Source organism: Macrotis lagotis, chromosome X (assembly GCF_037893015.1).
Source record: "Macrotis lagotis isolate mMagLag1 chromosome X, bilby.v1.9.chrom.fasta, whole genome shotgun sequence".
Taxonomy (NCBI): Eukaryota; Metazoa; Chordata; class Mammalia; order Peramelemorphia; family Peramelidae; genus Macrotis; species Macrotis lagotis.
The window spans coordinates 685,241,651-685,266,460 of record NC_133666.1 but is presented as its reverse complement, the minus strand read 5'-3'; the positions used below and the strand labels follow the sequence as shown (position 1 = coordinate 685,266,460).

Below are 24,810 nucleotides of genomic sequence, written 5' to 3'. Positions count from 1 at the left end.
CACGATTTCTCTTTATAACATCCCCAACAAGGGATCATCCAGCCTCTCCTTGAAGGGCTCCAAAGATAGCCCGCTCTACTTGTGAACATATCTTATTATTGGGAAGATTGTCCTTGATCAAGCTTAAATTTGCTCTTGATATTGTGTTTAATCTATTACCTAAGGATCTCAAAGTATCTTCTTGCTATCCATGTGGGCAAAGGCTAAGGGTGGGGAAGACAGAGGACAAATCTCTCCAATTTATTTATGTGTGGCCTTGAACAAATTGCTTCTGCAAAACAACAGGATCAGATTCTATGACTCCTAAAGGTTCTTCCCTTTCTAAACTCCAATGACCTACCAAAAAAAGGGCAGAGTATATTAGTCTAAACTTGTAGATTCAAGGATTCTCAAGCCTCGAACACAAGGTGTTCATAGTTGGGTTGGTCCCATAAATAGGGGATGTTAGATCTAGGAAGGGTCTTAGAACAGGGGATGTCAGAGCTGACTTTACTCCTAAATCCTCCCCATCCTCCCCAAAAGTTTTCTCAGACTCAAGGATTCTTTCTCATCAAATCCCCTTCCTCTGGTCTGTTTCTGCCCTCCACCCACCCAGGCCAGCCATGGTCATTCTTCCCCAATTCTGATCCTTCTTCCTTCATCCCCCCAGTTCCAGCACCTTCTCTTTTCTTCACCCCCCCACCTCTCTTCACTTTCCTTTTGTTCTGTTAGAACATAAGTTGCCCGAGGGCAGAGCCTGATTGTTTTTTACTCTCTCACCAATACTTAGAACAGAGCCTGGTGTTGTACTTCTCTAGCAGAATGATTGGCATGTAGACAGAAGGTGACAAATTAATGCTTATTCCATCCTTCTCCTTCTCAGGGGCAAGAAATGTCCTATATAAGGGCCACTTAAATCATTTGGTCTGGTGCTGCCTAAGCAAACACAGCCAGGACTCAAAATTCAATAAATCTAGGAGCTTTTTAGGGGTGAATTAATTAAATGTTTGACCAAATATAGTAGGCTAATTTTTAAGATTTGGCTGTTGGCAGAAAAAAAGATTCCCCACCCCCTCTCTACACAGATAGAACATTGAACTTTAGACCAATAAGATTTGAGTTCAACCATTCCCTCAGACATTTTCTAGCTCTGGACAAGTCACTTTATATCTCTGAGCCTCAACTTCCCTCTCTGTTAGGGTTAATAACAATACCTACCACAGTGAGTAAGGAAGAAGATAGTATCTAGAGTGTTTCAGAATACAGATAGGGACAAGGCTTGTGATTTTACTGGTAAAGAGAACTTCTGGATGATGAAACTTTAATCGTTGAGTTGCACACTTTCTTTTCTGCTTGGACTAGATTGCTGTCTATAGTGATTTGTTCAAGGCCACACAGCCACGTGACCTGATTTGAAACTAAGAATTCCTAAAGAGTTTGCAAACCATAGAAGATTTATTATTATTATTATTATTATTATTATTATTGTGAATATCCTATTTCACTCCCTTCAAATACCCCTCATCCAAGAACACAACCAGAAAGACCAACCAATAATGATTTTATTGTTCTGAAAACACACAGACCATAGCGACCAGAGTTTGCACTTTTTTTTTTTTTGGAACAACAGTAAAGAACAATTTACAATTAAAAAAAAAAGTAGGGTCAAAACCCATATAAAATATATTAAACCACCACATGGAGATCACATGTGCTCATAAACTGGTGACACAGATACATGATACCATAAAAGCCACAACATCAACTGATCTCATACAGAAGGATTCCCCCCAGACGGGGACAGCATCCAAGCTAGAGACACAGCAGCCCAGCATCACCCTGGAGACTGAATCTAGAGGCCAAGTCATATATACATTATTTACTTTGAAAAAGACCAAGGCTTCCAGGCTGGTTCTCATCCTTCTCTGGGGGCTATTTAACCAGAGATTTTATGGGTTTGGGGCGGGGAGGGTTCTCAGGGGTGCAAGTCATAGCCTTTCCTACCAAGTGAATGAACACCTTTCTAGAAGATAATCTAGTCTTGGGAGGTTGGGGATGCACAGCAAGGTAGGAATTCCCCTTCTAATTTATTCCTGAACAAAGGGATGGCTACAGAACACCTTTCAAGTTCTGTGACTGTAACAGCTAAACAGGTCATCCATGAAATAGGGTTTCAAAGAACTGAGGTCTCAGGGTCAATTTTATCAGCCTGGGCTGAACATTCTCTTCATCTCACTTTGCTGGTGTTAATGAGCAGCAGGTTTAATCCTGATTGAAAGTCGGCACTTCAAAGAGAATTGAATTGTGCTATTGTGAACATCCCTTCAGATTATGAACTCTCTCCTCAACCCTAAAACCCTCAAATCCCAGAGGCTATAGCCTAGGGTCCTCTAAGAAAAATAGCTCAGGGTCTTACCCACCCACCACATACCAACCTGCTTTCTCCTTCCTATCTCATTTCCAGGGAAATTCCTGAATTTCCTATAATTTCCTACCCTATAAGCCTCCAAGTGACTGTCTGCTCTGAGTAAGTGAAGTTTGAGGATTTGGGAAATGCAAACAGAAGAGTTCCCATTTTGGACCTTAACCAGGAGTAAGAACATCATCTGAGTCAGAGGACCAAGGTTCAAATCCTGTCTCTACCACTTATGAGCCATATAACTTACTTAAATCAACTCATTCCTCCTTTCTAGGCCTCAATTTCCCCTTCTGTAAATTAAGGTGAGTAGCCTAGATGACCTTTAAACTAGCTCTTGTGACACTAAATCTAATGATAAAATAATTTGATTTCTATTCCTGGACCAAAGCAAAATATAAAATGAACAATCAAAGGAAAAAATGTGCTAAGGATGAAATGCCAATGAAGTCTGGGGGACAGCATGGCCAGGCAAATTATCCATGAAAAGAAAAAAGGAGGTATGAAGGAGGGAAAAGAAAAGATTAGTGGAAAAGATTCTAGTTCTTCCCCCAGGGGTGGTTACAGGAGTTCTTCCCCCAAATTTCATTGCATTTATTTTGTAAAGTTAAATGAAATTTATTTTGTTTGGGTGCAGATTAAATTTATTAAAGTTTAATCTTAAGTTCAAACTGTACTGTCTTTTGGAATTCCCTATATTTTGCATCCACTTATCTATATATATCTTGCATCTTCTTATTTAGAATTCAAGCTTTTTGAGAACAGTAATATTTCATATTTTTAGGGGTTTTTTTGTAAGGCAAACAGGGTTAAGTGGCTTGCCCAAGGCCACACAGCTAGGTAATTATTAAGTCTGAGACCAGATTTGAACCCAGGTCCTCCTGACTCCAAGGCTGGTGCTTTATCCACTACGCCACCTAGCTGCCCCAATATTTCATTTCTGTCTTTCTCTGTCTAACCTTTACAATATCTGGAATAAATTTTTTTTTGGGGGGGGGGATTTAGACCTGGAATTTCATTGGTGTAGAGGACTCTCAAAGAGGAGATTCCCACTTCAAATAGAGTATCATAATTTTCAGTCTTAGAAAGTTGCCTAGATCAGTAAGAACTTAAGTGACTTGTCCAAGGTCACACAGCTAGTGTATGTCTTTCTGATTCCAAGGTCTCTCACTTGGTATACATCAAGTGTTTAATAAATGGGGGTGGTGGGGAAGGAAGAGGGACAATGAACCAGAATGGGTGAGTTCTTTTCTATTATCTTGGACTACTTATCTAACTCTCCTGCCCTAAGAGAAGTGCCAGGGAGAAAATAATAAAACTAGGGACCTTAAAGATCACCTAAGCTAGGAAGAAATTGAGGCACGGAAACTTAAGTGACTTCTTGAAGGTCTCACACTGCAGGGCATAATAGTAGAATCAAGATTTGAACCCAGACTTCTCTGACAGCAGATTCAGTAATTCTTTCTACTATGTTGCCTACAACTCACCATTTTGGTCTCTAAGGAGATAGAAGAGAAGAAAGGGATAAGGAAAGGGGAAAGATGAAAAAAAGAGCTGTGAAATACTTTGCACCCATTCAGAAACATGGTCAGGGGTAGGGATTAAGTAGAGTGGTCATTTCTCTTCTCAAACCCCACCCAGGAATGGCTCTGACCTTTCCGGGGTCATCTTCAGGACCAAATAAAGGTGCTACATTTATTTGCCCTGGGAAGGAAAATACCTGGGAAAGAGAAGGGAAATCATGCTAGGGTATCACACAAAAGCTTTTGTGCCACCATTTTGGACCTAAGTGGAATAAGTCCAATCTACATGAAATCTTCCACAGAAACATTATTCTCAGTCTCAACACAACAAGAGGCAAAAGATGCCTGAAACACATACACATACACTCCCACACAAACATACTCACATTTTAGGGACAAAGACCATATATTCCAAAAACTCACATGTCAGGAATGCTTAAAGAAGGTATGGCCAGTCTTTCATCTGTGACTACAGAAAGTTCAAATGAATGCAGCTGTCTAAGAAATCCTTTACAAAAAGCAAGAATATTAACTTAGACTTTTTTTGTTGTTGTTTGTAAAAATATATTATCGAGAACAAGGAGAACAGTAGTGCATTAGATTAGGCATTTGTGCAAGTTCAACAGGTACATGGGCGCCCTGCTCCCCACGAGGGTGAGCCCAAATGTGGGTCTGCAGGCATCAAAGAGAAGGTCTGGTACATGGCAACAGGCCTGTGTAGACCAAACTAAGGCTGAGGGGGTTGTGAAGCTGGCTGAACAATGGTAGAACAATGGAACCATTGGGATACCAAGACAATGATAGAATGGAGTCATTGAAATATAAGAAAGAGGGAGCTGGAAGAACAATATTAGAAAAAGGGGAAATGGAACAATAATGCTGGCAGAACAAGAAATAACATGAGAACTGAGATACAGAACTGGGTCAGAACAATGAGACTGGGAGAATATGGAACAATAAGGCTGGTGGAGGGGTCATAGGTCATGGGTACCTTAGGAACATCTTCCTCTATTATACAGATTTCCTTTAGTAACCATCAAAAAGACCAAACAAAAATGTGTCACTAAGGTCAAAAATGAAGTTCTTGTGGTTGTTGAGTTGTTTCAGTTGTGTTTGACTCTGTGACCCCATTTGGGGTTTTCTTGGCAGAGATCCTGGAGTGGTTTGCCATTTCCTTCTCCAACTCATTTTACAGATGAGAAAACTGAGGCAAACAGGGTAAAGTGACTTGCCCAAGGTCACACAGCTAGTAAGTATCTGAGGTTAAATTTGAATTTAGGTCTTCCTGATTCGATACTTGGTGCTCTATCCTAGCTGCACCACCTAGATGCACCTGACTCAAAAATACAAAACCCCTAATACCACCTACTGCTGCTTCATGACTTTCTAGCATTTTGGATCTATAATCAATTCTCTAGTGGGACATACTTTCCATCATCTAAAAGCTTAATAAGTAAGTTGTATGTCAATTGGATATAAACAGATAGCTGATAATGTCTGTATTTTTAGAAATATAGTTTCCAAAGGAAACTCACTAGTAAGGTCAACCCTGATCCTATTGTTGGTTTTGTGCCCGCCATGAGCATTGAGTGGGGCCAGTTATTAGTTACTTAACCACCAATGATAGAATGGAGGGGATTCAGCTGACAACCCCAGCTTTGGGGAAAGATGTTTCTTTTATCTTAAGTGATCAACTTACACACCAAGAAATATGGGCAGCTAGAGGGATGGCCCCTCTGGGAAAACTCCATTGAGTATTATCTCTGAGTCCCCATGAGGGAATCTGCCTTCTTGTTCCATAAAAGGGGTCCTTCAGCCAAGTGGCTCTTTCCCCCTAAAACAAAAGTTCTCTAAATGGGATCCAAAAGCCAACTCTGGATGGTTTCACAGGCTAGTATTCTGGAATTTGAATATGTGTATATCATCTAAAATATTTGGATTTGTGATTTTGGCCCAACTTAATAACTCACTTTGGTTGGCTGATAAAGCCAGGCACTGCCTTATTGGTACCAGTCTCACCCAAGATGGCGCCATTTCCCTCAATCCATTCAGGGAGTCTTTGGTCACCTTTGTGGTCTGTGGGAGATGGTAGGACTTGTGAAAATGTGAGATTTTGGAGAACCACTGACTTGAAAGTCCGTCAGTCTCTATACACTGATCACATGGGACAATTCAGAAAGTGAGATGGCGGAAATATTCCCCCTAATGTGAAAACTGAAGTCTGATCTCCAACGTGGCATTTCACTGTTTCTTTTTTCTGTGGGCAGGATCTGCTGCTAAACTGGGTCAAAGCTGCCTCAGTGTCTAGCCCAGTTGGCTGGTGCTAATGAGCAATTCAGATGCCCATTTTTGGAAGCCTCTTGGAGACAGTCTTCTATAGAAAACTGCCTTTACTCTTGGGAATTTTAAAACCCAAGTCGAGCCAAAGAAGGGACTAGAACTAGACAACACAACACACAGGACATTTCATACAGTCTCATAAATAAATACTTGAAAATTGACCAGCTCACATATATCATCCCACCCAAGACAGAGTGGATACTGGTAATTAAAAACAACAACGACGACAAAAACCCACCAGCACTCTACTTCACTTACCTGAGAGAACAGGCAAGCAACAACCTTCAAGGCTGTTTTAAACAACAAAACTGAAAAAATGCCCATCCTCACCCCCCCTCCATGAGGTAGGTTAGGAAATAAATAAGTCGGTTACCTAATATATCTCTATATGTTATATACTTACTATACATTTATATATATATATTTATATACACATTGAAACTTCAAATCAGAGCTATGTTCAGCTTCTTCGCCTACTTCAGTCCACAATGGAGACTAGTGGGCATCCATCCATACAGAAGAAGGGAGTCAAAGGTCCTTTCTCTGCCCCTAATTTGTTTTTTTTGTGTGAGTAACATAAGAATTGATTTGAGAAGATCACATCCTATATGAACACACCATTGGAAGAGAGGTAAAGTGGAAGCCACACAGTTTCCAGAAGCAAAATGTTTCTTCCCCAAAATAAATAAAAATGGAAATAATAACCTGACTTCCCCCCTTTTGTAGACTTCTCTACCTGTTTTTATATATAGATATCAATATAGCAAGGATCTGAGATTTTTTCAATGGAGGGGTTCCACAACCAAGTAGACTGAAACTTCTCTCTAACTTAGAGAAGTTTGAAAGATGTCAAGTGACTTACTCAGGATCATAGATCTAGAAAGAGGCAGGATTGGAACTCAGGTGTTCCTGAGTCTAGTCTGTCCTATAGAATGTAAGCACTTTCAGTGGTCTATAAATGTCTTGAAAGCAGAAACTGTTTTTGTTTTCTTCTCTTTGTATACCCATTGCTTAATCCAGTAAATGCCCCACAGTAGGGGCTTAAAAATGCTCATTGATTTGCACTGAATTGTACCACTCTGCCTCATATGTGTGTATATATGAAAATGGAGATAATATACAAATATAACACTGAAAAGCTTCAGTCCTATTTGCCAAATAACTCACAATTGCTTGAATTTAGTTATGCACAGACCTATGAGAAATAGGGTAGGTAAGTCCCAGGTACCCACTGAATGGCAAGGAGCTGCTTTCTGGAAAACCATCAGATCAGAGAGAAAAGGTTTTGTCCAGAATTTCTCAGATACTTTGTCCAAAGCCCGATGACTTGGGAATACTTAAAAATTTCTCTAAGGGCGCTTCTTATATGTTTGCTTTTTTTGTTCTTGAATACTTGAAAAAAATGGGAAACTGGTCTGATGATGTAAAACTGAGTAGAGGAAAACACCCCTATTTCTATCTTGAGATCAGTGATAAGTAGTCAGACTTGAGATGTTTTAAGATTAACACTGAAAGTTGTATACAGATGGTTTCCCAGGGAAGCTCATGTATTCCCCATGGTTTCCCAAGTTGGCTCTTCTCAAAATTCAATCAAGAGGAAAGACCCAGGTAGAACAGAGGGGAGAAAGTGGACAATGTAGGACAGATATCAAGAGAGCCTTCTCCTCTTGGAGGTGATGTATGATCCCTTATAAATACTGCTACTAGATGCAATTTGGGGAAGAATATAAGCCCCCTGAGGGCAAGGGTTGCTCCATTTCTGGTTTTGTATCCCCAGGACCAATCATACAGCAAGAGCTTAAGAAATGTTTGTTTAACTGAACATGATGACCTGGTTTTAAATCCCAGCTCTGACACTTGGGAACTGTGTGACCCTGGATTAGTCACTTTGTTTCTGAGTATCAGTTTTCTCATGTGTAAATTGGGGATAAGAGAACTTAGACAAGAGTCTCACCAAGTTATGAGAAGAGAACTTGATAATTCTGGAAACAAGAGTTATGGTTCCATAGATGGTTTCTGCTTCTCATCTCCAATACAAGAACTGTCTGCACTTGCTGAACAACCCGTGGCATATGGAATCACAGCTTGAGACCTGGAAGGGACCTCAGAGACCATAGATTTTAGTGATGAAGAGGAAAGTGAAACCCATGAGTCCAAAATAACACAGGTAAATAATGTCTGAGGCAGGATTCAAGCTCAGGTTCTATCTGATTCAAAGCCCTGTCTTCCACACCCTGCTGCCACTTATGTTTCATTTGGTTTTTGTTTTGTGTCCCTGGAACTAATTCAAAACTATTTATGTATTTGGCGGGAAAGATTTTAGGCAGTTCGATGCTCAGAGGAGAAATTAGTCACAAAGGGAATAAATGGTTTTCTGGGAAGAGGGGGAGTGGGAAGGAACTTCCCAGTCCCACCTGGGGATGCCTTTCTTTGATTTGTGGCCTTTGATCAGAATTAGGGCATTGACCAGACCAAGTTTGCAGAAGGGAAGGGGAATAAGTCTGTGGTTGAAGGACATTCCAACTGGGCAATGGAAGGGAAAGGAATGTTGGGTGTAGACGTATCTTAACACCAACTGACTTTTCTATGGAAGATACCCCAATTGAGCCCCATTCTGGCCAGATCTCCTGTGCATTCTGCTGACTCATCAAACAAGATGAATCCTTATCTTCCTTCTACCTGAGGTTTTTTTAAAGGCAGGAGGAGGACACTTAGGAAAGATTCTCCAATCTTATTCACCCTTTTAGAGTTCACCACAAGGAAGCCCTAGCTAGCTCCTGTGAGAGCTCTTAAGAAGAAATCCTTGTCTGTTGGGATCCAGATCTTTGGGTGGCACTGAGGTGTGGAAAGAGAAGCTTCCCCTTTGAGGGAAAAAAAGTGTCATCCTGGGGAAAGGGAATAAGGGAGCAGCATCAAACAGAGTACCAAATGTCAGAAAGGAAGCTGGCTATCCAATAAATTTCTGTTTTCCTTGTCTGATTGGGCTGGAGGGGTTGGGGGTAGAAGACCTTGGCAGTAGATGGAAGAAAGTGAAAGAGACTTGGCATGATGGTCATCTGTGGTCCTCCTTCCCTGCCCACTGCCCATGCAAGGGACAAGGGACACTGTTGGGCAGCCAGGGCAGCCTCCCCACTAAAGGTGAGGTCAGGGCTTTCCCCCAAGGCTGCTTCCCAGAAAGCTCCCTTGCTACTGCTCTTCAGAAAATATTGGGATTATTTGGCCCAGGGGAGGTGGATCTTGAGAGAAAAGAGGAAGAGCCATGAGACAAAGGAGGAACATTTGCCTTCTTTTCTGCTCATCACCTTCCTCCCCCTAAAAGAGACTGATTCCAACTTGGAGATCTTTGGTTGACACATAAGCATAAAGTTGTACTGAAAGAACAGACCCCTCTCCTGCCTGCTGTATATAGAAACAGGAGGCACTGCCTCTTGCCAGCACAGCCTGCGTCCTTGGCCAGGTCCCAATGTCTTTCTTCAGGGTGTGGGCACTGCTGAATGAAAAAACATGGAACCAAAGTCTGGGGCAGGAACTTTCAGGAGATATCAATATCGTCTTGGATCCTCTATTTGTTCTCAATCAGAGTCTGCACCTTGTAGACAAGGTCTCGGGCCAGCTTCAAGATCTGTTTAGTATGGTGCCTCTCTGCCATCTCTGAGAAGAGAAAGATGAGAAAACTGAAGTGAACAAGCATCCTTCTGGATACCCAAAGCTTTCCCGCTTTCTCTTCTCCCTCCCAGCAGCCACACCCCTAGCAGGACTGTTGTGGTACCGTTAAAGAACTTGATGATGTCGGTGAAATCCATATTGTTTTCCAAAATGATGTCTCGGTAAACCTCCACCAAGGCTAGGGCAATGAACAGGACATAGTGGGAGGAAGAGACGTGCTTGGCAGCCCAAATGGTTTCCCAGACGGAGAAGACATCATCATAGACTAATTCTATGGAAACACCAAACCACAGTTTCAGGGAGGGTCAGAGACAGCAGGTTCCATTGCTCCTCACTCAACTACCTTTAAGAAAAACTCAGTTCAATGCATGGCTAGTCATCCTTCCCGACCAATGGATGGGTACCCGACGGCACTGATGGCCTAGGGCCCAACATGAGCATCAAGTTCTTGAAACATCCAGATCTTCCAAGATCGAGTCACCCATACCTCAGTTTCCTCAGTTATAAAAATGAAAATAATCAAAACTAGCTTCCTAAATTCTTATGAGGTTTAAATGACATAGGAATTGTTATATAAAATGTTTTAGAAAAACCTTAAAGTATTATAGAAATGTCTGATATTCATCATGACTCATTCTTTTGATCACTACTTAGGGGTACCATTGTGTAAAAGAGAACTGGAATTGGAATCAGAAGTGCTGAGTTTGAATCCCAATTCTGATACTTAAAAACTGTGTGAACTTGGGTATTTACCCAAGGGGTTAGGAGTGAGTTAGTGAGTTAGTGAGTCAATAGTCACCTAATGCCACTAAGTCTCAGTTTCTTCTTCTGCAAAATGAAGAAGTTGGACTAAATGGCATCCAAAACCCTCTGAGCCCTGCTATCCCAGATTGCTCACGAACTGCTTCCCTACCATTGGATGGCTCTGCCTCCAAAGTGCAACATGATAGTGGCTTGTACCTCTCTTAAAATCCAGGAGGAACCAGCGGTAGCAGAAGTAGAAATGTGTGTAATCGCCATTCTGGTGCATGAGCTCAAAAAGCTCTGAATCCAAAATCTGCCCAAGAAAAGAACGAGCCATGTCAGCACCACATTTGAAGGAAAGGTCTCCCACTGACTCCATGAGCCCATTTGGCCAGCTCCCCGACTTGAGTTAGATTTTTTTTGTTTTTGCAAGGCAGTAGGGTTAAGTGACTTGCCCAAGGTCATACAGCTAGATAATTATTAAACATCTGAGACCAGATTTGAATTCAGGTCCTCCTGACTCCAGGGCTGGTGCTCACTGTACCACTTAGCTGCCCCTAGTTAGAGTATTAAGAAAAATTAAAAAAAGGTATATACACAAAAAAACACTCCAATATCCATTATTCTGAATGGTGTGGAATCAGAAAGACCTGAGTTCAAATTCAGCCTCAGACACTAGCTATGTGACTCTGGGCAAGTCACTTTACCCTTTCAATCTCAATTTCCTCATCTGAAAAATGAGCTACAAAACAAATTGGCAAACTACTTCAGTATCTTTGCAAAGTAAAACCCAAATGGAGTCATGAATTGTCAGACACACCTGAAACAACTGAACCACAGAATACAGTTAATCCCTCTTATACCTGACAACCCTTAAAATAGATGAACTTTGCCCTGAGTCTTCTTTTCTCCAGAAAGAAATGTTAATGCAATTGTATTGTTCTATGAAGAAATTATCTGCCCTCTCTAAGACTGGTTTTCCACATCACTAAGGTAGGTAAAATAATTTCTGGACTGCCAACCTCAAAGAACATTATGGGGAAAAGGTACTTTGAACATTTTAAAGTATCATAGAAAAATGAGATTTTATTATTTTAATAATGTGGTTGAGAGACAGCTTGGAGTAATAGATAAGGGCTGGCTCTTCAGTCAGGAATTCAATTTAAGAGGCATTGATTGGGCCACTAGTATATGGCAGCCCTTATGTTAAGCTCTTGCTCACAAAAGTCACCTTCACAAGAAGATGGTAGCCAGATACCTTGAAAAAGAAGACTGGGTTTGGAGACAGAGGACCCAGTTCAAATCCCCCTTCTCTCTCTTACTTACTGGGGGAACTGAGGACAGTGAGTTAGTGAGTCAATAGGTATTTGATATTTGAGTCAGTAGTTATTTGATGAAATGAAATGGGTTGGCCCTGACTGGCAAGCATCCAGGATACCGTGCTTTGTCTCCTTCACATATTCTAGCATCTCCAAAACCTACCTGGATGAGAGATCTCATGTTAGCAAAGTGGGTGTCCATGGCACCTCCGTGGGGGAAGTTTTGGTTCATCCTTTTCATGAGTTCAGTGAAGCAGCTGAAAGCAAGGGCCTCTGGAGATGCAACAAAGAAAAGAAGACCTTAGACAATACTGTGGGAGTCCTGAAGACCTTGGGGGGAAGGTGGGGGAAGGTGGGGGGCCCTCCAGAGCTTGGATAGATCTCAAGAAATAAATACAATATCTAGGAATATAGTGCCCAGGGTGACCCTGAGCAAGTCATTTCACCTCTGTCTGCCTCAGTTTTCTCAACTATAAAATAGGCATAATGATGGTACATACCATTCAGGGTTGTTGTAGGATCAAATGAAATACTTGTTAAGAATGACATAGTTTCTGGAACAAAATGCTTTTTATAAATAAATGCTTCTCCTATCCATCCAGACAGTCCAATTTGGAGTTAGAGGACTGGCCTTCACAACCCAACTCGATCACTTATTAGTTCTGCATCCTTGGATAAGTGATTTTCCCCCTCTCTAGGCCTTAGTTTCTTCTTCTATCAAAAGATGGACTCAGACTGAAAGTTCATTCAAGGTCTAAAGCTCTGATCCTCTGAACCCATGCATTTTACAGAGGAAGAAACTGAGGCTAGGGAAGGGGGAGGGACTTTGCCCAAGATCACAAGGCTAGGATGCAGAGAACCATCTAGAACCCAAGGCTCTTTGATGCTAAATCCCCACCAGCTCTTAAGGATGGAGTTCAGATTACAGCAGTCATCTTCCTACACCCTTCGGAGCTAAGTTAAAATCACAGAATCTCTTGTGGGGTGGCTTAGGTGGCACAGTGGACAGAGCACCAGCCCTGGAGTCAGGAGCACCCAGGTTCAAATCTGACCTTAATAATTACCTAGCCGTGTGGCCTTGGGCAAGCCACTTGACCCCATTGCCTTGCAAAAACCTAAAAAAATACCAAAAAAACAAAACAAAACAAAACAAAACACAGAATCTCTGGCCTAGGAGAGACTTCTGAGGCCTAGTCATCCCATTGATATAGAAACAAGAATGCCTTCTGAGAGGCACTTCTCCAGTTTCTTCTTCTTTTTTTAAAATGTTATTTATTTAAGGCAATGGGATTAAGTGATTTGCCAAAGGTCACACAGCTAGGCAATTATTAAGGTCAGATTTGAACCCGGGTGCTCCTGACTCCAGGGCTGGTGCTCTAGCCACTGCACCACCTAGCTGCCTGTCCAGTTTCTTCTTAGAAACCACCAGTCATGAGCAACTCACTCTACCTTCTGTAGCAGCCCATTCCCCTTAAGGATAGCTCTCATTAGTAGGAAGTTTTCTGTTACGTGAGGCCTAAACCAATCTCTTTGCAACTTCCTTTAGCTGTTACGTGTTCTGCCCTCTGTAGCCAAGTAGAACAAAGTGAATCCCTTTACAGATACTTGAACGTAGCTTTCATGTTCCCTTCTTTTCTCTTCTTCAAGCGAAACATCCCCATTTTTTCAACATAGCCTCCTAAGGACAAGATCCAAAATTTCTTCACTCTCAGGATACAATTTCCAGTTTATTGATGGCCCTCTCAAACTATGGTATCCTGAACTGAACACAATACTAAAGATAAGACCTGACCAGAGCAGAGGAGGGTGGGATTGTCATTTCTCTAGTCATGATGCTCAGCTTCTCACAAAACAGCCTCAAATTGGATGGCTTTGTTCCCCCACTATCTCATTCTGTTGACTCCTGTTGAGTATACAGACTACTAGCACCCCCAAATCTTTTTCATACTAGCCATGTCTCCCATACCTGATAATTGTGAAGGTGATTTTTTGGAAATCTAAGTTGTAAGACTTAACATTTATACTTAATACATTTTACCTTCACATATTTGACTCAATGTTCAAGCCTGTCAATATCTTTCTTGTTGTACTGATGTTGTTTTGGTGAGGCCATCAGGATTAAATGACTTGCCCAGAGTCACACAGCTAATGGCAGATTTGAACTAGGAATCTCCTGACTCCAGGGCTAGCGGTCTATCCACTGAGCCATGTGGCTGGCCCTCAACATCCTTTTCTGGTGCCATCATGTGGCATGTTAGTAATCCCTCCCATTCCTGCACATCTGGTTGCTTTGATACAGGGTACTGATAAAACCACTGATCTGCCCAGGCTAAACAGCTGAACAATAACAAAAACACCAGGGCATTCCAACAGAGACCTCTTTCCAAACTGCCATCAAGACGTTTAAGGATGACTCTTTGGCCCCAGCCATTCGGCCAATTTGTAATCATATCTTTCCATCAGATCCACAACAATACGAAAAACGTTGCCAAATAGGTTGCATACTCTAAGGTAAATTTTATCCACAAGTAGCCGGGTCTAGTAATCACGTCCAAAGGCAAAAGAAAGCAGAAAGGAAATGAGGCTAATGTGGAACGTCCTGTTTTGGATGAAGCCTGCAGCTTCACATGGCTTCTCGCAGAGCAGCTTGCTGACCCCAGGCTGGGGGAGGGGAGAGGTAAGAATGGAATGACTGGACTCAGGCAGAAGAGTAGAGGAAGTCAGAGAAGCCTGGTGGTCACTCACCATCATCCAGGATGACCAGCAATGGGGCCAGGAGGTCGCACATACCCTGCACATAACCAATCTCAATGTGCTGCCAGATGTAGCTGAAAAGAAAACAAGGGAGGTCACAACCCTGGGAAGGGAAAGAGGGTTCGAAGGGGTTTGGCTAAAATCAGGAATGATGAACCCCTAAAGGTCATAGGATGCAGAGTCCCTACAAGAAGAAACCTTACTTAGTCCAGGGGATCCTAACTTAGGGAGGTACAAACTATGGACTAATTTTTCATAAACTAAATAATTTAATTGAAATAAAATTAAATGCTTTTTCATAAAGAAAACTTTATTTGGTACCCAACTTTTTTAGAATCCCAAAGTTGTTAACTGGTCATCAGAACACAATGAAATAAATGTCCCCTTCATTCTCCTGGCAAGCTTGGAGTTAGAGGAACGGCCTTCACATCCAAGTTTTATCACTTATTACCTCTGGGTCCTCAGACAAGTGATTTTCCCTCTCTGGGCCTCGGTGAGGTACAAGAAACTTGTCAAGAGAATACAGGGGACATTTATTTCATTGTGTTCTGATGACCAATTAACAATTTGGGGATTCTAAAAATATTAGGTCCCCCCAAAAAAGGTTCCTTTATGAAAAAGTATTTAATTTTATTTCAATTAAATTATTTAGTTTATGAAAAAGTAATTAATAGCTTTGTTCTATTTATTTTTAGTGTCCTTTGTCATTTTTCCTTTCTTTTTTCAAGTAAGTGACTTGTCCAGGATCACACAGCTAGTAAGAGTCAAGTAGCTGAGGTCACATTTGAATTCACATCCTCCTGACTCCAGAGGCCATGCTCATTCACTGAGCCACATAGAAGCTCTATTTTTCTTTCTTTCTTTTGTTCTTTGTTAGGAGCCTAGCCCATTGCCCACCAAATAGTAGGCACTTAATAGATAACTGTTAGCCAGCTGACTATAAACACTGATTAACTGATTAACTGGGAAGGGCTGAATTTGATGTAAATTTACATCACATAACAAGATCAATATAGAGCTATGTTTAGCATGGTTAAACATCTATAGTCTATATTAGATTGCTTTCTGTCAGGGGTGGGGAGAAGGAATGGAGGAAGGGAAAAAAATATAAAACTCAAAACTACCATTACATGTAGTTGGAAAAATAAATAAATGAAATATTTAATAAAAATATGATACATTAATAACAATAAAAGCATTGAAAGGTACGATTTTGGGGGCGGCTAGGTGGTGCAGTGGATAAAGCACCAGTCCTGGAGTCAGGAGTACCTGGGTTCAAATCCAGTCTCAGACACTTAATAATGACCTAGCTGTGTGGCCTTTGGCAAGCCACTTAACCCCATTTGCCTTGCAAAAAAAAAAAAAGAAAGAGATGATTTTGGAAGATGTTTAGTAGAGAGGTCAGTGACGGGAGAGCCTAGAAAGTCATAACATGAATGCCATCAGAGACTCCGAGCCAGAAGTCACACTGCCTCATGTGTTTTTTGTTTTTAAGTTTTTATAGAATCGTCCCTTAACCCCGTCCCCCAAATCCCTATAATAAAGAAAAACATTTAAGCAGCAGATCCATGCAGCTCGGAAAGTCTATATATCACAATCTGTCCTCGTGGACCTTCCTTCTGTTGACCCTGAGCAACTCCTCTGAACTTCTTTGTCAGATCCCCATGACTGAGGTGATTCATGATAATCTTTCAGGTGACGTCTTGGTGACGTCATCATTTATTTTACTGCAGCCAAATAGCCTTCAATTTTCATTTTAGAGATGAGGAAATCAAGAGGTCCAACAACTTCCCAAAGTTACGTAGGTAGGAACTGGCAGATTTGAACTGAGGTCTTTAAATACAAAATTCCTTCCATTGAAATATGATACTTGAGTCACAGGCAACTTTTAAGATAATAACTATAATAGCATTTCTATAATTGCTAAGATTTGCAAAACACTTTATGAATATGATCTATTTAACTTCATAATAGGGAGGTGCTATTATTAACCTCATTTTCCAGTTGAGGAAACTGAGGCAGAAAGGAGTTGGGTGACTTGTCCAGAACCACCTAGCTAGTTAGTAAGGGTCTGAAGCTGGAACAGGCCATGCTCACTTCATGATAGGCAACCCAGGCTCCATGACACCACCCAGTGGCCCAGGTGTAGTAATATGACTAGTAACACCATTGCTTCACAATGGGCAAAATGAAATTCAGAGAACTTAAATGTTGAAGAGAAGCTAGGTGGCACCTAGGAGAGAGCACCAGGACTGGAGTCGGGAGGACCTGAGTTCAAATCCTACCTCAGACAGTTGATACTTCCTAGCTGTGTGACTTTGGGCAAGTCACTTAACCCTGATTGCCTCGCATCCAGGGCTATTTCTAGTCAGCCTAATTCCTATCTGGCCACTGTGCTCAGATGGCTCCAGAGGAAAAAGGGAGGCTGGTGATTTAGCACAGTCCTGCTTCATCCAAATCCAGTTCAGGAGGTTGTCTTGGCATCACCTCCCTGATGTCATAGAATTCTTCCAGAACAAAGGACAATCATCAGAATCCCACTACCTACAGGAATCCTTCCCAATGCTCTTCCTCTCAATTTCAGCACCTCCCCTCAGGTAATTACTTCCTAGTCTGCTTTGTATATATTTGTTTGCATGTTGTCTTCTCCATGAGATTGGAAGCTCCCTAAGGACAAGCACTGTCCTTTGTCTTTTTTTGGGGGGGGGGTATCCCCCTGTGCTTAGCACATTGTCTGGTTGTATTCTATAAATAAAGACATTTTATAAATATTTATTGAAATGAATTGAAAAAAAAAACAGATTCCTCCCTGAACAGTCCCATAGCTACCCACTGAAATGGGAGGGCTCCCACCCAAGTGATCTGGCATTTCTTCCCTGCCCCTTCCAGTGCCCCCTCCCCCAAAGGAGCTTACCTGCACATGATGTTGCGAAGTTTCTCCAGGTTGGCAGGAGTGAAGTACCAGTAATTTCGGTCACACCTCTGGACGTCCTTCTCAATGCGGTGCAGGTTCACAGTGTACATATCCAACAGCTCTGGCTAAAGGGAGTAAAGTGAGAGTTGGGGAAAGAAAGGAGAGGGTGAACACTAGATCATTAGCAACTTCTCTTGGTGACCTTGGAAAAAGAGCACTGGTTTGGAATTCTGGCTCTGAAGTTGACTATCCATGAGACCGTGTACGTGGTCATCTCAGAACCTCAGTTCCCTTAGCTGTAAAATAGGGACCTGGGTTCAAATCCTACCCTGAGTGGCTGTGTGACCCAGGGCAAGTCATTTGACCTCTTTGTGTCTCACTTTATTCACCTATAAAATGGAGATTACACGAATACCTACTTCCCAGGGCTGATGTGAGGATCAAATAAGTTAACTTATGTCAAGTGCTTTGTAAACCTGAAAGCCTTATAAAAAGGCTAGCATTTATGCACAAATCCTTAATGACTGACACTGATGTTATGCACCAGAGACACAAAGGAGTCTCTGCTCATCTCTCAACCTCGTCATTTTGCAGGGCGGCAATGTACACCATATTCCACATTCGAAGTCAACCATCTTTACACAAGACCTATATAAGCACATGCTGTTAATAAATACATCATCTTTTTGTTGTAATCGTTATAGGAATGCTTCTTTTATCACATAAATAAAATTTACAAAATAAATACAAATGAGACAGGCGCTAGTAATTGGGAGCATCAGGGAATGCCTTGTTCGTGGAGGAGATGGGCTAGTTCTTTTTCTTTTTTATTTAGGTAAGCAGTGCAGGGAGGCGTGGGCAAAAGTGTCCACGTAGAGGAGGTAGAAGATTCCCCAAGGGCCTCTGCCTCCAAACTCACAATTCTTTCCACCACCAGAGGTGGCTTCCCAAGCTTATTATGCTTCCTACCTCATAAGGTTGTCCCCCACTTTGGTATCCCATCTCCTCTCTACACACATTTGCATAGGTTTGGCCCCTCTTATACCCTCACCTCTTACAGTCCTTCGCTTCCTCAGGGCCTACCTCATATCCTGGAAAACCAAGTTGATCTCACCTGCTTTGGTCATTCACTCCAGCCATCTCTCATACCTGGGGCACTCACTCTTCTTCCTCAGCTCTAACTACTGACCTCCTTGGCTTCCCCTAAACCTAGTTAAAACCCCATATTCTATAAGAAGCAATCTATTTTAATTCTGGTACCTTAATTTACAGATGAGGAAATCAAAGCTATCTATAGGCAAAAAAATTGCTCTAAATTATTACTGGTTAGAGAAATGCAAATTAAAGCACCTCTGAGGTACCATCTCACACCTCTCAGATTGGCCAATATGACCAGAAGGGACAATGATCACTGTTGGAAGGGATGTGGGCAGTCTAGGACACTAATACATTGTTGGTGGAGCTGTGAACTCATCCAAGCTTTCTGGAGAGCAATTTGGAATTATGCCCAAAGGGCAATAAAAATGAGCATACCCTTTGATCCAGCAATACCACTACTGGGTCTATATCCTGAAGAGAATATGAAAAAGGGTAAAAACATCACTTGTACAAAAATACCCTGGTTGTGCTAGCAAAGAATTGGAAATCAAGTGAATGTCCATCAATTGGGGAATGGCTGAACAAATTGTAATATATATATATATATATATATATATATATATACACACACACATACACATACACACACACACATACATATATGTAAGTGTGTCATGGAACACTATTGTTCTATTAGAAACCAAGAGGGATGGGATTTCAGAGAAGCCTGGAAAGACTTTCATGAACTGATGTTGACCAAAATAAGCAAAGTCAGAAGAACACTGTACACCCTAACAGCAACATGGGGATGATAATCAACCTTAATGGACTTGCTCATTCCATCAATGGAATAATAAGGGACGATTTTAGAGTACCTGCTATGGAGAACATCTGTATCCAGAGAAAGAACTGTGGAGTTTAAACAAAGATCAAAGTCTATTATCTTCATTTTTTTAAAAAAAGTGTCATGTACATAATTTTGCTATCACTAATATTTTATTTTCTCCTCAAGGATATGATTTCTCTCTCAACACATTCAATTTCAATCAATGTATAGCATGGAAACAATGTAAAGATTATTAGACTGCCTTCTGTGGGGGAATGGGGAGAAGGGAAGGGAAGGTGGAGGAAAAATTGTAAAATTCAAAACCTTACAAAAAAATGATAGGTAGAAACTACTATTGTATATAATTGGAAAACTAATAAAATCTTAAACAACCAAAAAAATTAATTCTAGTGCTTTCACTTTGTTAATTATTCCCTATTATTCCTATATAGAGTTCACTTTTTTTTGCAAGGCAATGGGGTTAAGTGAATTGCCCAAGGTCACACAGCTAGATAATTATTAAATGCCTGAGGTCAAATTTGAACTCAGATCCTCTTGACTCCAGGGTCAGTGCTCTATCTACTATCTCACCATGCCGCCCCTAGGAAGTTGTCTCTTTCCATTAGATTGTAAATTCCTTGAAGCATGGGACTAGTTTTTTTTTTTGTATCACCAGCACACTTCTTGGTACATATTAGTTGCTTAATAAATGTTTATTGATTGATTGAATAAGATGAAATTCATAGGAGATCAGTGGAAAATCTTACACTTGGGCTCAAACAATCAATTTCACACCTATAAGAGAAGAAGCAAGATTAGATAAGTAAGTCTGAAGGTTTGAGTAGATGGCAAATTTAATATGAGTCAACAATGTGCCCAAGCAGCCAAAAAGTCCTAGCTGATCTTAGGTAGTGTAAGAAAAATACAGATTCCAGGAATAGGGAAACAACAGTCCTAATGTCCTCATCCACAGGATCACAACTCTAGAACTAGAAGGGACCTTAGCATGCATCTAACCCATCTTCAGCATGATCGTTTTCTGATACTTCCAACTACCGGTGCTCAACCTCATTTGTATTTATTTATTTTTTTAAATCTTATTTGTGGAATAAAACAAGGATTTCATAACTAGTACAATACAAAGATGATTGTACATATATTTTATTTATTGAAAGTTTATGCTTATCTATTGGTAACTTCCCCCATTAATTAGTACATATGGTATATAACAGCACAATAAAAATATATTTATTTAAAAAATATTTACATATATATAAAGCTTATCTATGTCCTCCATCACTTAGAATGTGAACTCTCTGCAGTGAGGGATGGTTTCATTCTTGGTCCTTGTATTCTGCTAGCACAATGCCTAGCACATAATATTATTATAAATGAATAATTAATACTTGTTGGTTGATACGGAGGGGAAAACTGAGACCCAGAAAAGTGAGTTAACTTGCTTAGAGTCACATGGCTAGTCAGCATCTGAGGAAGGATTCAAATTCAGATCCTCCTGACTCCACATTTGAAGCACTAAGTTCATTTCTAAGTAACATGGTTTAGGAAGGACATTGATAAGTTGGATAGGGTCCTAGAATAAGGAAGGGTCTTGAGTCCATATCATATAAAGATTGATTGAAGCAATTAGGTGTGGTTAGCTCGGAGAAGAGCGATTAAGGAGAGACATCAATAAAGAATTATTAAGGACCTACTATGTGCTGCCCATCAATAAACATTTATCCAGCACTTATGTGTCAGTCATCAATAAACATTAAACATCTCCTATGTGGCAGACACTGCTAAATGCTAGAGATATAAAAAGGTAAAGACTGGAAAGATGGGAAGGATTTCCTATGCCAAACAGATGAGCTCATATTTGATCTCCACAGTAACAGGTAGTCATTGAAGTTTATTGAGGAAGAAAGGATCTATTGCATAGGTCTTAGGCAGCTTTTGTACCTCTCTAGGATAGCTCTGAATTGTTAGGAAGTCTTTATTTACATCCAACCTTGACTTCTCTTTTTGTCTTCCATCCACCCTCAGAAGCACAAATGCAGATGAGCCAGGGAAGACATACAGTGAGGGGAGGCAGCCTGGCACATTACCAATGGTAATTTATTCAAGCAAACAAACAAAAACAGCTTCAGAGACAGTGTGTGCCAGACAAAGACTATAGGCTGACTTTGTAGGGAGAATCTGGAACAGCAATCTATCCAGAAAGGGGCTAGGCAACATGAGGGGAGGTCTCCAGGGACCAACACCATGGAGATGGATGCTCTCAAGAGACCTGGAAGCAATATTAACTCGGACTACCCGAGTTCAAATCTCTCCACTCTATCATGTGTTACCTGTCTGACATGGGTCAATGCCTAGACCTCAGTTTCCCCATATGTAAAATGAGGGGGATGGGTAAACTAGAGAAGGGAAGGGAAGGAAAATAAAGGAAAGGAAATGGCATGTGAGAGATCTCTTCGAGCTCCAGAACTTGGATCTCATGATCCTATGGAGGATCCCAGTTCTAATAGTCCTTTGTCCTAGGACATGGATCAGAATTATACAGTAGGAAAATGGGTTTCAATCTGCATTGATAGAGAAAGGGCTCATATTGGTGTGACCATAGAAACCTCAAAACATTGAAGGGACGTCAGAGAAGTGTTGCATGATGGTTAGGGATTGTGGACAGTGAATTATATTTACATGCATACATATAAATATATATGTTTTGAATTTATATTTCTTGTCAAAGTCTGCTTTTTTACCTCTAACAGCAATTATAAATCCAAATGTAAAGATGTCAACTCTGTATGTGAAAATATCAAGTTCCTCCTGAGAAAATTAGAAGTTTATCCTAATACAGGGCGGCTAGGTGGCGCAGTGGATGGAGCATCGGCCCTGGAGTCAGGAGTCCCTGAGTTCAAATCCAGCCTCAGACACTTAATAATGACCTAGCTCTGTGGCCTTGGGCAAGCCACTTAACCCCATTGCCTTGCCAAAAAAACCTTAAAAAAAGTTTATCCTAATACCTAGAAGTCCCCATTGTATCAAAGTCACAAAATGGCACAGATATCCTGCAAGGGGAAAGAGAATTCCATGTTTAATGGAAGTTTATATGAGACATTCTTCCTCTTCCTAATGGAATCCCTGTCAGTAGTGACACAAAGCAGATGCCCTGACTCAGGGAAGAAGACTATAATATACACTGAGACATCTTTATGAACAAAGATGTCATTTCATTGGTTATTGTCAAAAACTGTGTGTTTCTTTTCCTTATTCCTAGAATTACTCTTCTAATCTCCCCCTTTGGAACCAGTTTCTAACTGACTTACCACTTTAAAGTGATTCGTAAGCTTTGGAGGATAATAAATACTTATGTTATGCCTAATTGGTATTTGTTTTATTGAAGAGCAAACTCTAAGTTTCACAGGGACTAGACTTGGATCAGCAAGTCATGGGTTCAAATCTCCCCTTTGGTATGATCATTGTGACTCTGGAAATATCACTTAACTCATTCAGGTCTCAGTTTCCCATATATGTAAAACAAGGCCATACAAGGCTCTTTTTTTTTTTTTTTTAGTTTTTGCAAGGCAAATGGGGTTAAGTGACTTGCCCAAGGCCACACAGCTAGGTCATTATTAAGTGTCTGAGGTCGGATTTGAACTCAGGGACTCCTGACTTCAGGGCCGGTGTTCTATCCACTGTGCCACCTAGCTGCCCCCATACAAGACTCTTAACAGGTCTTAAGAAGGTGTTCTTAACTTACCTTGTCTAATAGTATCCAGGTATTCCTCAACCTTTCTACCAACAAGATCACCTCGATATCCCCATTTCTCAGTCAAAGGATCTGCTACATATTCCCTGCTTTATTGCATTTTTACATGACTAAAATAAAATACATAGGAAAAAAGAAACCAATTGTATTGAAATATAGTTTCAAAATAGTTTTTTAAAGCCAAGTTTACAGACCCCAGGTTAAGAGTCCCTTCTCTAGAAGCTACATTGTACAGCACCTGTAAAAGATACTTTGGAATCGGAGAACCTGGGTTCAAATACATTTACTACTACTATGACCTTGAACAAGTACTTTTACCCTCCTGGGACTCAGTTTCCTCATCTGTAACACTGAGGATTTGGGGTCAGATGGTCTCTGAGGTCTCTTAGAACTCTAAATATATAATCCAATAGTCACAAAACAATCCCGGGTCTCAGTTTTCCCCTCTGTATAAATGAGAGTCAAATATGATCCCATACAGAACAATCAGAGAAATAACCACTCCTCCTGTTTTCTACTTACAGAGTATGTCACTCCACTCGAAGACACCGGGGAGGCCTCAGTGTTGGCAGAGTCCACCACGGTCAGGGACTCCAGCTGGGGGTAGAGACTTTCCATTTCTGGCTCCTCAGACAGAGTGTCCTCACTCTCCACCAGGCTCTGCTTCTCTGCCTCGCTGCCCACCCAGCTTTCTATCACCGAAGAATCCTTCTCTGGGAGGGCTATGTCCAGGCTCCCAGGCACAGACATGAACTCATCCAGGCTTTCATTGGTGAGAAAGTCCCCTTCCAGACTGTCTTGGATGGCCAGCTCCTCTCTTGGGGCCTTGTCCTCTGGCTGGGCAGCAGTGTCTAGCTCACGACTATCTTGAGTACTGGGTTCATCAGGCCTTGTCAGTGGCAGGGTGTTTTTGAGTGGCTCCATGACGCTATCTTCCGTGCTGAGGCTGTGTTCCGACTGGCCTGAGGAGAAGTTGTGCGAAGAGGGATGGCCAGAGTCGGGAGAGCAGGTACCATTAACCACTGTCCCATTGGGGACCTTGGGCTGCTTCATGTCATCCTGCCTGCTGTCTACCTCCACCTGCTCTATTTCATCCACAGACTCAAACACCTGAGGAAAAAGAGGCAGAAGCATTGTTTAGGCCCAGAAATGAGTAAGACGGTGGTGGTCCTCTGAATCCAAGTGGAAAATGTCAGAAGATTTTGTTTTCAATTCCAGCTGTGATATTTACTATATAACCTTAGACACACCATATCTCTGTATCTAAGTTTTTTATCTAGATCTATAACCCCCAAATCCTCTACGCTAGAGTTGAGTTCAGATCTTGATTCTCAAGCACTTAATAAATAAATGTTGGAGGGGCAACTAGATGGCACAGTGGATAGGGCACTGGCCCTAGAATCTGGAGTACCTGAGTTCAAATTTGGCATCAGACACTTCATAATTACCTAGCTGTGTGACC

General features: G+C 41.2%; 1 protein-coding gene and 1 long non-coding RNA gene across 2 annotated transcripts in view; one reads left to right on the top strand and one right to left on the bottom strand.

The window, feature by feature from the left end:
• Positions 1–1,531: 1,531 nt before the first annotated feature.
• SGSM1 (small G protein signaling modulator 1) overlaps positions 1,532–24,810 on the bottom strand; it is a 42,920-nt gene continuing 19,641 nt past the window's right edge. Inside the window, exons 10-16 of the mRNA XM_074206144.1 lie at positions 23,871–24,458; positions 17,656–17,780; positions 14,733–14,815; positions 12,151–12,260; positions 10,885–10,981; positions 10,028–10,195; positions 1,532–9,909 (exon numbers count right to left, since the gene is read on the bottom strand). Of these exons, the coding sequence (XP_074062245.1) occupies positions 9,821–9,909; positions 10,028–10,195; positions 10,885–10,981; positions 12,151–12,260; positions 14,733–14,815; positions 17,656–17,780; positions 23,871–24,458 (1,260 nt within the window). The 3' untranslated portion in view covers positions 1,532–9,820. The remainder of the gene's footprint in view (positions 9,910–10,027; positions 10,196–10,884; positions 10,982–12,150; positions 12,261–14,732; positions 14,816–17,655; positions 17,781–23,870; positions 24,459–24,810) is intronic.
• LOC141501817 (uncharacterized) lies at positions 17,295–24,600 on the top strand. The gene is made up of 2 exons (XR_012472314.1): positions 17,295–17,338; positions 23,873–24,600. It is a non-coding gene; the product is annotated as an uncharacterized LOC141501817 (long non-coding RNA).